Raw genomic sequence first — 14,605 nt, 5'->3', positions numbered from 1 at the left:
AGAAACAGTTCCCCCACCACCTTCTATCCTCTGTTATATATTCTCTGTTTTTCCTTCAATTTTCGACCGTCGCAGCTCACTGTAATACCGTGTAAGTTACTAGCACGAGCCTTAAAACACTGCAAATCGTACAATCTCTTCTTCTGGTTAGCGTTTACCAAATATTGCATATTGTTTTCTCTGACGATTCTGCAGATAACGACCTCATTTCTTATAATTTCCAATATCCTTCTGAAACTGAACATTTGCAAACTGAGATTCTTTTTGCACTATTCTCGCCAGATTTGTTTCCGCACAATGCTATGCTCCAGACGTACCATCTCTGGAATTTCTTTCATAAGTTAAAACCTGTATTTAACAATAACAAGCAATTTGTAGCCAAAGGGGTGCAAGCAATTTATGGAACTATTACAATTACTATACTACCCAAGGAACGATTTTTTCTCTTGATGCTCAAAAGCGCAGGGGCCATCTTACGATGTGAAAGTGCAGCAAACTCGTAGCATACCAAACTTATATCGTTTTAAACTTTGTACATCTGGAGCAAAGTATCACATATTTGCTAACAGAAATAAGTTTTTATCATTTTATTCCAGTTGTGAAAGTATATCTTAACACTAAGCTAATTAAAGTTTTCCCCGCTAGTTATGAATACCGAACTTGCGTCGTTTAAATTACAGAGGAAAATATTGGCACAACGCGCTGGGTTTCGTATTAGAGAGCCGTACGGTTCAGTTATGTGGTGTGGTGTGATATTGAAACTTCTTTCATTCTTGCGTTGTTACTGTTCTGCATATGTTCCTACTTTAACAGTTGGTGGATGCAAACGTTTTCATATGCCTATCTCCAACTGCGCTCTTATTTCGTCTACGACTAATTACGATTGGTATGACAATCTTTACCTCCTCCATTATCTCGTGTCCGCACCAGCAGTAGATGAAAATCTGGAACGCAGGTGTCGGCAGGTACATTGTACATTTCAGCACACCATTTCCTTCAGCGTTCTGAAAAGACATTATAAAAACTTAATACACCTACCATTAACCTTACGATAAACTTACTAATTATCGGACTATGTCTCATTTAGAAGAGTAAATGCTGGCCACGTGCACGTTCAACAAAGAAGTAATGTGCATGATCGGCGTTGAAGCAACACGCGGTTGAACAACAAACAAAAAAATTACATATGTTGTCTGTTTTTGCTCTTTCAGGAATCCAAGTAGCAATTTCAAATCTTGCAAAGAAAAATAACTTAAATGCGGTCAGTGGCGTTCTGTCGTACATTCATATCGTGTCTAATTATTGAAAATTATGTTTGTTTACGTATGTCATTTAACTTTGCAGTAATGAGTCAAACAATTAGTCATTACTTAGAAGACATTACGCTATCATCGTGTAACACCGCCAGTAGCTGCAGTCTAGGTAATATCTACAAGTTGCTATGGGTGTTCTCATCCAGCTAAAGCCACCCATTGGTATTAGGCGTCGTAGACAAGACAACTTGCAGAATCGTTGATTGCTACGTGCTGTTTCAAGAGGCCTCAAACTTTTACTATGAAGTTTACGTCGTGCGATATAGTGGGTCATTCGAAACGCGATAGAGTGTCAAACAAACAATATATACGTCCAGTCCTGTGAACACTGCTATTGTCAGTCTGATAATGGAGAAGGTTCTCTGCCCTCGTCACTCTGCTCTAGGTGGCGCGAACATTCTTTATTTCATTACACAAAGTAATCTTAACCACATTACGGTCGCTAAAGGAAACGTAAACGAAATATTTATCGACGGTTCTAGAGATACTTACAGATTCGCTTTAATTCGGCAGACGAATGCTACGGTTTTTAGTCGTACCTATATAGAAGTCCATTCTCTAAATCAATATGTCTTGGTCAACTATTAGCTGTACAACCTAACACATTGCTGCCACCAAAGGATAACGGACCTGCTTAAGCATATATATAAGAACTGAACCTCGAAACTCAGGGCTGCCAAACAGTCTTCCACCTGTTTCCCTTACCCAGCGATATGTCTGCCTGTGCTCTAGGCTTCTCAGGAGTTGCTTATCAGGATATATAAACCTCTAGTCTCGAGGACATTCAATTCGAGTTAAATGTTTTAGCCAAGTGCTGTGGTAACAGAGTGACTGTCTTCAACCGCCGTACAATCATTCCCATTGGCTCGTGTCTCTCTTGTGCTGTTGGCACTGTCTGCTACTAGCACTTTCGTCCTTGATGTCGCTTCCTGGCATAATCACGCGTTACTATTCCCAAAATTAGATTTTCACTCTGCAGTGGAGTGTGCGCTAATATGAAACTTCCTGGGTGATTAAAACTGTGTGCCGGGTCGAGACTCGAATTGGGACCTTTGCCTTTCGCGGTCAAGTGCTCTACCAACTGAGCTACCCAAGCACGACTCACGACCTGTGAGAACGGGTCCGGCACACAGTTTTGATCTGCCAGGAAGTTTCACTCGTTACTGTTGTTTTCATCCCAATTTTGAGAAAAGGTTATAGCTCGAGATAAGCTCTTGTTAGTGGTGGAATTCTCATGAACCCAACAAATCCCGGTTTAACTGAATTCATCCCATCCCCCCTCCCCCCACCCCTAACTCTAAGCCGACACATGGAGCGTGCCTGTCCGTATGCAGACAGGATGCAAATCGTGTAATGGGCGATGGAAATGCCTACTGAGTTCCCACTGGTAAGGAATAATAGGCTAAATACACGTAAAAGTACTCCCCAAACCCAAATGAAAGTAGCGTAAGTTATTACTAAGAAAGACCGTTCCCTATAGGCTCAAAAATTATATGCTACAAATTATTTACTTCACAGTGAATGAATGTATATCTTATAATTCTTGAAAGTGCCTTAAATTTATGAAGTTTTTCTTTGCTGTTACTGACAACTCATCGAAACAGATTAAATAAATAATCTTATAAAATAATTTTTGCAGCATAGCAGAAAGCACTGAAGAGAAATGCAGGGGAAGTAAATGGCATTGTCCCTCTCTTCTAATGATAAGCTTCAACAAAATAATGCTAGGCATTGTTCAAGATCTCTGTAATTTTTTGCCTGGTTGCGAAAAAAATTGGGGGGGGGGGCGGCAAATCTGGGTTCACGCTGGATGGTAAATATCCACGCTACGCCACTGTTGTCATGTCATTCCCATACAACATAGTCCAATATGTTTCTCCAGTCCCGAGAAAATGTTTCCTATTTGTGAGTATTCTAAAATAAAATGCCAAAAATTTCCTGATACGTCGACTTCGAAGTGTGTACTTCACGAGCTCAAGTAATAGCTGTATGTACATCACGCTTCCGTGATGATGTTACAAACTTCAGGTATCATGAAGCAGGGTAAATATATCAATTTGAGGTAAGGAACTCAAGTCTGTAAACGATTGAGTCGATAGTTATAAGCGAAAACCGTTCCGATAGCTCCGACAGTGGCATACAAGTACCGTTACGATTGTTGCCAAGATCGTTGAGAAGCAAACTGTCAGAAGTAGAACATACCAAAAAAAGAAAAAAGTGACCAGTCAACAAGGGGTCTAACGTGCATACCTTAAGGCCTATGAGCATTTGTTCATCATCGCTAATTTGAAACACATCTCTCTTACTGGAGAAGTGCTCTTACATCTTAAGGTGTGCATTTTGGAGCCCACATTTACATTTTCTTCCTTGTTTTGGTCCATACTACAACCTCTAACAATTGCATATTCTACATTCTAAGCAATAACAGTGCCGGTACATGTATTCCACTGCTATAGGTATCAGAACGATTTTCGCTTATAACTTTGGACTCGGTCGTTTCCGGGCATGGATTTCTGACCTCAAATTCATACATCTATCCTTCTCCATCATCCCTGAGAGCTTGTAACATCATATATTAAAGGTTATCTGTCAAAAAAGAATACTTAAATTAGACAAGACCCCATCTGGACTGAATTTCGCGCATTCCAGGCGTAAAGCCAGTTACGGTGCAACAAAACTATCCACAAAACAGCTCCACCTCACGAACAAGAAATGCTCACGTAAACGGTAATTCAGTTTCTGACATACTAATAATCATTTCAAAAACTGAATTGGATGAGGTACATAAACAACAGCTGTAGCTATTTGGAAACTCACACTCAATATGCGCGTAACTTTGACATACGTGAACTCAACACATCCCTCAATTTTCTGCAGACTAAAGAAGCTGTATTTCATGGAATGTATTTAGAGTTCGCTAAAACTATAGGTTCTCACACGAAACAACTGCTCCTATGACTCTTCAATGAAATAATTCAAACCGAAAAACAACCTAAGATGTTTAACAAAGATAAAGTATGGCAGTCTTAAAATCACACAAAGAAGGAACTGATTCTTGAAGTTTTCCCGGCGTGCTGAATATTCTATGAGGTTTCAAGTTTGCAGCCGGATTAGTATTTCGATTGGCAAGACATCAAAGTGAACAAACTGCAATCCCGAAAGCTCACAGAATAAAGAAGGAACCGATGTTGCTGATTATTCATCGGATCTCCACTTAGCATGACATATATAATTAGAGAGGCTCTCGCTCACATCCAAGAAGTCATTGGTCAAATAATCCCAGCCGAACAGAGTGGCTTTAGATAAAATCGGGGTTACTGTGATGATATATTAACGCTTAAACCTTGGTTGAAAGAGTATTTCAGAGAAGCCCGAATTTGGTTGCAGATTTCGTGGATCTGATGAGAACTGAGGAACAGTATAGAGATAGGCTTGACATTCAAGTTTGTTGGTGTTATTCCACCTCGGAAGTTATTACGTTTACTCAACAAGATGCTTTCTTATCCACAGTTTTCAGTTTTTTGAATGCAACAGCTCGCAGATGGAGAAACCTGCCTCAGCTAACAGTCCTGGCTCACATTCAGTTTAATTTGCGTGTCTCCACGACATGCCAGTAACTAGTATTGAAGTGTTAGAACGAAGATGTAAAGCATTGTGAGTAGACTTTGGAATGACCGCACAGTATTGAATGAATGTTTTTGTAGGTGAAGGGTCCAACTAAAAACAAATAAAACAAATGTCACAGCCGTGCATCTCCATTATAAAGAGGCACATAGGAAGCTGTATTACTTGACGGGGGTGTACGTTGGCCAAAACTATCCTTACAGTAGTCCTGACTGCTGCTGACAAGGGATTTCAAATTGATTCCGTATTTTTGGATTTCCAGAAGGCTTTTGACACTGTGCCACACAAACAGCTTGTAGTGAAGTTGCACGCTTATGGAATATCGTCCCAGTTCTCTGACTAGATTCGTAATTTCCTTGTCAGAGAGTTCGTAGTAATTGATGGAAAGTCATCGAGTAAAACAGAAATGATTTTTGGCGTTCACCACTGCAGTGTTGTAGGCTCTCAGCTGTTCCCTATCTATATAATCGATTTAGGAGACAATCTGACCGCTATGTTAGGTTGTTTGCTGATGATGCTGTCGCTAATCGTCTCGTAAAGTCACAAATTGCAAAATTATTTAGAAGAGATATCTGTATGGTTCGAAAATTGGCCACTGACCCTAAATAATGAAAACTGCGAGGACATCGACATGAGTGCTAAAAGGAATCCGTAAAATTTACGTTACACGATAAATCAGTCAAATCTAAAATTCAGCTAAACACCTAAAAATTACAATTAGAAAGAACTTAAAATGGAAAGAACACACTGAAAATGTTGTGGGAAAGGCAAATCAAAGACTGCGTTTTATTGCAAGGACACTTAAAAAATGTAACAGATCTACTAAGAATTACTCTTGTCCATCCTCTTTTAGAATACTGCTGCGCCGTGTGGAGTCCTTACCAGATTCGATTAACGGAGTACATAGAGAAAGTTCAGAGAAGGACAGCACGTTTTGCATTTCCGCAAAATAGGGAAGAGAGTTTCACTGACATGATACAGGTTGTGGGGTGGAAATCACTGAAACAAAGACGTTTTTCATTGCGGCGGAATGTTCTAACGAAATTTGAATCACCAACTATCTCCTCCGAAAGCGAAAATATTTGGTTGACGCTCACCTACATAGGGAGAAACGATGATTATAATAAAATTAGGGATTCAGAGTTCGCACGGAAAGATACAAGTGTTCGTTTTTTCCTCGCGCTGATAGAGATTGGAATAATAGAGAATTATTGTGAAAGTGGTTCGATCAACCCTCTGCCAGGCAGTTAATTGTAATTTGCGGAGTATCCATGTAGATGTAAATGTAGATGTAAATGTAGAAATATAGCAGTCTCCTCCGGCCCAACTAAGTAATTTAAAAGGCACTGCACAGAAATGTAAAAGAAACTTGGCTCAAGAGTAAATCTAATCAGCAGAATAGATGGAAACAAGTAGGAAGCAAATGTAGATATGCTGCACAATGCCGTATTTCGTGTACCCATCAGCTGAACATTGTGATCCTCCACGGGAAAACATCACACTTACAGTTAACATGAACCTCGTCTTAATGAGGCCAATGATGAACATTAATGGTACTGCCAGACCTACACTAAACCGGTGGTCTCATGTTCTGTCCACAATTGCTCCTTCCGAAGTAATCTGCCATGGTACAAATTCTTAAGAAGAAAGAGTCGCATGAGAACTGTGTTTTCCTGAATCCATCGGCAATACACCTGGTATCAAGAAAGCCACCTCCGGTTCATCTACAGCTCACATCTACGTCTAGATGCGACAGAGCCGTGGAAAAAAATAAACTTCCACCTCAAACAGCCTACCTAATTCAGAACACACAGAGTAAAGTTGCAATATTTCATTTTTCCCGTCACGAAAGGTTGAGGCTTAACCGTATCCAAAAGGGTCAAGAGAGATTTGTCCACGTCTTGAAGCGGTGGGGTTTTTGTGAAGGTGCTGCGTATGAATTGATACGAATGAATAAACAGCAAGATATATTGTGTAGAACAGCCCGCACCATGAATTCAGAGGATGTCTGAAAGACACACAAGGAGCGACACCGAGAGAATTGAAATGGTTGTCAAATTGAACATTAACTGGTTAATTCATTTATACGTATCTAGTATGTTATCTAATGTCATATGATACTAAGTATTGAGCCATGTAACTGCAGTGTATTAAGACGTTTGTAATACGATATGGCGGATCTGTCATGGAGTATCAGCCTTGAACACACATACAATGAAGCCGGATTTGAAACTAATGATAAATGTAAAACGATGTAGTGTAGTAATTAAAAGACTACATCAAGAAGTAATACGTTTTCAGTAAACTGTCTTGAGGAGCTACCTCTGTAGCCCATAAGGCATGGAAATATCTTAGACCTTGTAGCTACGAATAGGCTCGACCTTATCGACAGTACCAGTACAGAAACGGGGATTAGCGATCATTATGTCGTTATAGCAATTATGGTTACGAAAGTTAATGAATCAGTCGAGAAGGCTCGGAGAGTGTTTCTGCTATATATAGCAGATACACAGTTGTCAGCACCTCATTTAGACAGTGAACTGCTATCATTTAGGTCCAGTAAGATGAACGTAGGGGAATGACGGGCTAAGTTAAAGCAGATTGTTAAGCGTAGTCTGGAAAGTTACGTGCCTAGTAAGTGGATAAGGGATGGAAAAGACCCACCATGGTTTAACAAAGCAGAGGCTGTTGCACTAACGTTTCAAAAGAGGAGAACGCACATATAACGACAAGCGCAGGTTAGAGGGGCTTCGTGCGTCTGAGAAGAGATCTGTGGGCGAATCGTAAAACAAGTTCCACCGTCATATCTTAGCAGAAGATCTGGGAGAGAATCCGAGAAAATTCTGGTTGTATGTAAAATCGCTAAGCGGCTCTAAGGCTTCCATTCAGTCTCTTGTTGGCCAGTCTAATGTGGCAGTTGAAGATAAGAAAACGAAAGCCGATGTTTTAAATTTCTGATTCAAGAAATCGTTCACAAAGAAGAGCCGTGCATACATACCGTCATTTGATCATCAGACAGAGCCTCGTATGGACGACATATGTTATCTAATGTCATATGATTTTAAGTAATAAGCCATATAACTGCAGTTTATTAAGACGTTTGTAATACACTCCTGGAAATTGAAATAAGAACACCGTGAATTCATTGTCCCAGGAAGGGGAAACTTTATTGACACATTCCTGGGGTCAGATACATCACATGATCACACTGACAGAACCACAGGCACATAGACACAGTCAACAGAGCATGCACAATGTCGGCACTAGTACAGTGTATATCCACCTTTCGCAGCAATGCAGGCTGCTATTCTCCCATGGAGACGATCGTAGAGATGCTGGATGTAGTCCTGTGGAATGGCTTGCCATGCCATTTCCACCTGGCGCCTCAGTTGGACCAGCGTTCGTGCTGGACGTGCAGACCGCGTGAGAACACGCTTTATCCAGTCCCAAACATGCTCAATGGGGGACAGATCCGGAGATCTTGCTGGCCAGGGTAGTTGACTTACACCTTCTAGAGCACGTTGGGTGGCACGGGATACATGCGGACGTGCATTGTCCTGTTGGAACAGCAAGTTCCCTTGCCGGTCTAGGAATGGTAGAACGATGGGTTCGATGACCGTTTGGATGTTCCGTGCACTATTCAGTGTCCCCTCGACGATCACCAGTGGTGTACGGCCAGTGTAGGAGATCGCTCCCCACACCATGATGCCGGGTGTTGGCCCTGTGTGCCTCGGTCGTATGCAGTCCTGATTGTGGCGCTCACCTGCACGGCGCCAAACACGCATACGACCATCATTGGCACCAAGGCAGAAGCGACTCTCATCGCTGAAGACGACACGTCTCCATTCGTCCCTCCATTCACGCCTGTCGCGACACCACTGGAGGCGGGCTGCACGATGTTGGGGCGTGAGCGGAAGACGGCCTAACGGTGTGCGGGACCGTAGCCCAGCTTCATGGAGACGGTTGTGAATGGTCCTCGCCGATACCCCAGGAGTAACAGTGTCCCTAATTTGCTGGGAAGTGGCGGTGCGCTGTTTCTCGAGCACCGACAGAGTTGCAATATACACCGCCATGTTACATACTATTATTCGGAGCCTTCCAGCGACAGAGTGTTGCAACTTGCGTGAGCGAGTGGGCATGTCGACTGAGTATATGCATGAAAGAAATACGTCATCCGATATTGAGAACAGAATAAAAATTGGGAGGCATTACTTTTCATCACACCTTCATAGTGAGGTCAGTTACATTGCGAAAGATTACGACAGAATGTCTACTATAGGTTATTGCTTATATGTGTTACACTGAACTAGTCCACAGTCCATGCTTGAATATTTGTTTACTATGTTTATCTGCTACTTATGAGGCACAGTTTAACTGCCTCTTGTAAGTTCATTTCAGTAACCTCTTGAATTTCCTTCGAAAGTGAACTGACTAGTTTGATTTGCTTCTAGGTCTAACAGTTGTCCCGTTTTTCTTCATTTTTTTCCACTGCTTGTTTGACGTAAGTTAACTCGTGTCTTGGTATCACAGTTTTCCACTAATGTCTTTTCCCCAATGTGCGGTAAGAATTGTCAGATGTACCCCCACAACGCATATATGATCTACGTCTGTTTAAACCGGTCTTTATAAAGAAGCGAAGCTGATAACCGTTTCCGTTCTTATTCGTCATTCCTGTAGACTGAAATGGGGTCCATAGTTCGTTTTTCTGATATATAAAATCAACTCACAGCTAACATCTGGGCGCGCACGGAGTAATGAAGACTTCAAATACTTCCTGTTATATGGCCTTCATACGACTCTAAACGAATGAAATGGTGAGCGCATTCACTTTCTGAAAGCACACCGAGTTGCTACCAACGGAAAATAAAAACTTTTGTAGCGTATGTATGTTCGTTACCAATATAAAAGTAGTACATAAATTAACCTTATCTTCTATTAAATAGTTTCATAAAGCAACAACTGAGATACAAATTAATTACATTTTCGTGCGTAGGATGCACGTAACACATTTCGTGACAGATCTTCTTACAATATAACTACCAGTGTCTCGAGAAGCCTATCAGCAACCTGTGTTACGTCGTACTTTACGGAAGTTTCTCTTGACCAGGACAGCAGCCGTACCCAAGGTCACCATTACATACACGGATGATTAATGAGTTTTTCTGGTGTTGAAATATGAAAGAACACAGTCGTATGTGGAATGGCGTGTTGCCTGCATACGAAAATATCTCGGAGTATGCGTTCGCAATAATTCGACGGTACGAAAATTAGAAAAGAGTTTTCTAAGAACTGACGTAGCCTTTTCTACGGGCTCAGATAACTGTGGTTAGTATCTCTCGGATCCGTGTAGACCGAAGTCTTTACTCATTAACACATCAAAGACTTCAATTTTTTCGTCATTATTGACTTTTTTTAAGTGACTTATTATGATCTAAGAGTTCCTCCTCCACAGGTATGTATAGGACGAAAGTAGATGCTAGCAAGGCAACCTATTACCATTAATTGGGCATAACTGTATGGAAATAAAGATACTAAAATCTTCAGCAGTGGAAAGATTCGCATGACATTTACTTGGGTGAAGCAATAGTTGAGAAAACTGGAGGAGATAGCAATGACAACAATATTACTTAAGATACTGGATGTGGTATACGCAGTGACCAGTCACAGTGATATGACTGCCGCCCTTCCCCCCCTCGTATACAGAATACCCGTAGCTGTCTTCTGGAAATCGTACAGCCGATATGTGACTGGAAGCTGATAGCGCTTTTGCTGCGTACTCTCACTTTTTTTTATATTTTACTCTGTGTTTCATGTGTGCTACTCTCTTCGTGTCATTTGATCCCTGACTTAATAGTGTTGGAGTCACGGCAGCGTTATCACTGACTGTGCACTGTGATGGGAAAGCCTTACAAAGGTGGCCTGGAAGAGCGCCACGCACGCCGCCACCACGCTGCAGAGGAACTGGATGAACGCCACGGGGCCCATCACCGTCTCCAGGAACAGCACCAGCCTGCGGACAGTACGTGCGGGCCCATTATGAGTCCCGTCATGACATGTTATTCTCTTTGCATTAAGCTAATAATTAATAGTGAGTGTGGCTGAGACGCCACCAAGACGTTTCTTTATGTACAATGTAACGAAAGGTACTTATTGCCGACAATAAAATACAGAAGACAAATGCGTGCATGGATGTAGGTGTACAAACTAATCAAACAACTTGTGTGCTGTTTTTTACTTCTGTCCAGTTTAAAAGTAATTATTAAATCCTAAACCATATGATCTTGTAAATTACTTATACCAATAACAAGGACAGGGCAAAATAGTATTAACGGCCTAGTATAAAAACAATCCCTACGGAGATGCTTTCTGCATGGGCAGCACACCGATGTGGTCTTCGATTCACCTTTTGTACCACAATATTGCAACGAATTTTTGTGTATAGCAAGAACTGTTTCGGCCCACGTGAACACTGTAATGCTTACAGCCTTTTTTTAATGTTAGATACTTCTAATCACAGCGAATTGGTTAAATCTTGGTAGGAACAGTCACAGATTTACAAATGACAAAGTTACTGTTTACACTGTCACAATTTTTAAAGAATTCAATGCGAAACTTCTCCTAATTGCAATAGTAAAAATTAATATCACAGTTACCAACAGAATTAGGAAAATGTGAGTCCTATACCGCTTTTTAAAACAATGCAAGAGCGAGATCATTCACCATTATGGCTGTAGTACTTGGGTCACGAACATAGTTTATAATAATATTATAGTTACACTTCGTGTGTGTGAGTGTTCGTGTGTGTGTGTGTGTGTGTGTGTGTGTGTGTGTGCGTGTGCGAGTGTGTGTGTGTTCTTCTGCTCCATCATGACGGCTTCTGTCTGTTGATCGGGTGGATGCATTCAATTATTTGCTACGGAATAACTGTAGAAGGGTTTTGATACGGGTGTTGGCACTGTCTGTTTTATAATTCAGCTTCGAAAGACAGTAGTTTCCACAGACATTTGTGTTTGAGGCTTGTGATAGACCAAGGTGTACGGGTTTCCGCAACACACTATTTCTGTTACACAATCCTTAGATTAATGTGTACCATTTTGATAATGACGAAGGAATCCTTTTACTATCATGTTCATTTATAACTTCATGTAACTGTGTGGTGCCTAACACCTACGAGACGAGTGTTTGTTTCGTTTGTGAAAACACTGACGCTGTTTAATAACGTGAGGTAACGCATCAGATAGTATTCATTTTTCCGTGATAACTTGCAAGTTTATACGAGGTACCATGCGCCGGAAATAATAATTATAAGTTATACGGAAAACTGAAGACAACTATTACTCCTAATGAGAAAATTCTTGCCCATTATTTGTAATGACATGTGGCAGGAACAACTTAAAGATACCGTTCATAAAAAGGTTTGCTGTTCGTCAACCTAGTGTCTATCACGTCGGTGGAAAGAAGCGTTTGAGTAAAACCAGAACTACTGATCTACTTTTGTAATATCCTCTATGGCAGGAAGCCTTTCGCTTGGTTAAATTTAGTATCAGAAACATAAGATCGCGACTGACCCGTTGAAATTATGAGGCAATTCTGTGATTTTTCAGCTGTTACATGAGGGATTCCAGCGAGTTATGAGGTGACAGATTAACATAGTAATCCAAAAGCATATCTTTCCTTCTAGTGGAGCACAATAGCTCTTAGGACTGCAGTGTCTCCACCAAAATGGTTATAAATTCCATACATTGTTATAATGGGCTTAAGGATGAAATAACTCGCCAAGTACAGCCTAAAGAAGTATCAAACTATGAAAGAACCGTTCGGATCGATAAAAAAATAGAATTTCTTGACTAATTGAAACTGTCCGAAGGGAAGTATTTAACTGAAACAATTCCAAGGAAGCAATATCTTAGAACAACGTAAGTGTATCGATTCTAAGAGGTATTCTGGTTGTTTTAGATACCCAATGTGACCATGGTTCAAATGGCTCTGAGCAGTATGGGACTTAACTGCTGAGGTCATCAGTCCCCTAGAACGTAGAACTACTTAAACCTAACTAACCTAAGGACATCACACATCCATGCCCGAGGCAGGATTCGAACCTGTGACCGTATCGGTCGCGCGGTTCCAGACTGTAGCGCCTAGAACCGCTCGGCCACTACGACCGGCAATGTGACCATGCACTATTTTAAATTCTAGTTAGGGAAGTATTTAATTGAAACAATTACAAGAAAGCATTCTCTTAGAACAACGTATGTGTATCGATTCTAAGAGCTATTCTGGTTGATTTAGATACCCAATGTGACCATGCACTATTTTACATTCTAGTAATTCTATTTTGTCCGACAACTGTATTCTGGCTCTTATTCGTACCGCAAAATCTCCTGGTGATTTTTTATGCAGCTCCGCAGCTGCAAGTACAAATCATTCTCTTCTTCATATGGAATTATCTGCCTAACAGGTGCTGTATCTCCCTGGAGGGCATTCCAGTACGGCGGCTGCTCATCATAACGAGTTGTCTGTTTTCCGAGTCTGGACAGGCGGTGGCTCAGTATCTTAAGCTGGGCGGCGGCGTGGAGCATGGCAGTGGCGAAGAACACGTCTAGGCCGACGCTGATGAAATTCCAGTAGAAGATGGCGTGACACTGCACAAAATAGGCCGCCGAGTACCCGATCAGGTCGTCGGAGCGGAGGCCCTTCAACTGGGAGAAGGGCAGCTTCCTGTCGTTGGGGTCGGTCGCAACCCCAGTGATAACGGGCATCAAGAACCAGGTGGGTGCAAGGACGTTGAGGTATCCGAGCGAGCCGCAGGTGAAGAGAATGGCCTGGCGGTGGTACGAGCAGAAGATGGCGGACACGGCGTCGTCCCGCTCGCAGTGACCCCTCTGCAGGTCGATGACCTCTTGCAGGTTGTGCACCAGGCGACGATAGGTGTCCGCGTTGCCGAAGAAGTGCAGCATCTTGAGGACACCGCCGACGAGGGTCATGGTGACCATCATGGTGAGCGTGATCTCGTAGATGTCGCCCCCCGAGTTGTAGATGTGGTACAGCGTCATGTCGATGGCGACCACCTGGCTGAGGAAGGCGACGGCCGTGTAGGCGGCGAACAGGCGGGCCCAGCCCGTCTGCCGCTCTGGCGGCCACAGGCCGGACCAGCGCAGGATGCTGATGTTGGTCGCCAGCACGTTCGCTGGCGGCATCTTCCTCTTCATCTGCGCCTGCGCCACCATGACAGCGCCCACTCCCTGCGGTAAGAAGGAAAAAAGATGTTCACGCAGTAACATAGCTATCGATTTGGGGCTTGGGTTCATACAAGCCATATTTACTCTACTAGGCATTAAAATTGCTACACCACGAAGATGACGTGCTACAAACGCGAAATTTAACCGACAGGAAGAAGATGCTGTGATACGCATATTAGTAGCTTTTCAGAGCATTCACACAAGGTTGGCGACACCTACAATTTACAGACATGAGGAAAGTTTCCAACCGGTTTCTCATACACAAACAACAGTTGACCAGCGTTGAATGGTAAAACGTTGTGATGCCTCGTGTAAGGAGGAAAAATGCGCACCATCGCGTTTCCAACTTTGATTAAGGTCGAATTGTAGCCCATCGCGATTGCGGTTTATCATATCGCGACATTGCTGCTCACGTTGGTCGAGATCCAA

The 14,605-nt window shown here is 42.2% G+C and overlaps 1 protein-coding gene across 1 annotated transcript in view; it reads right to left on the bottom strand.

The window, feature by feature from the left end:
* LOC126095573 (odorant receptor Or2-like) overlaps positions 1–14,164 on the bottom strand; it is a 41,772-nt gene extending 27,608 nt beyond the window's left edge. Inside the window, exons 1-3 of the mRNA XM_049910350.1 lie at positions 13,308–14,164; positions 10,848–10,947; positions 903–1,004 (exon numbers count right to left, since the gene is read on the bottom strand). Of these exons, the coding sequence (XP_049766307.1) occupies positions 903–1,004; positions 10,848–10,947; positions 13,308–14,164 (1,059 nt within the window). The remainder of the gene's footprint in view (positions 1–902; positions 1,005–10,847; positions 10,948–13,307) is intronic.
* Between the last annotated feature and the right edge of the window lie 441 nt (positions 14,165–14,605).

Source organism: Schistocerca cancellata, chromosome 8 (assembly GCF_023864275.1).
Source record: "Schistocerca cancellata isolate TAMUIC-IGC-003103 chromosome 8, iqSchCanc2.1, whole genome shotgun sequence".
NCBI lineage: Eukaryota > Metazoa > Arthropoda > Insecta > Orthoptera > Acrididae > Schistocerca > Schistocerca cancellata.
Note: the sequence above shows the minus strand (reverse complement) of the source record. Positions and strands in the feature narration are given on the sequence as shown.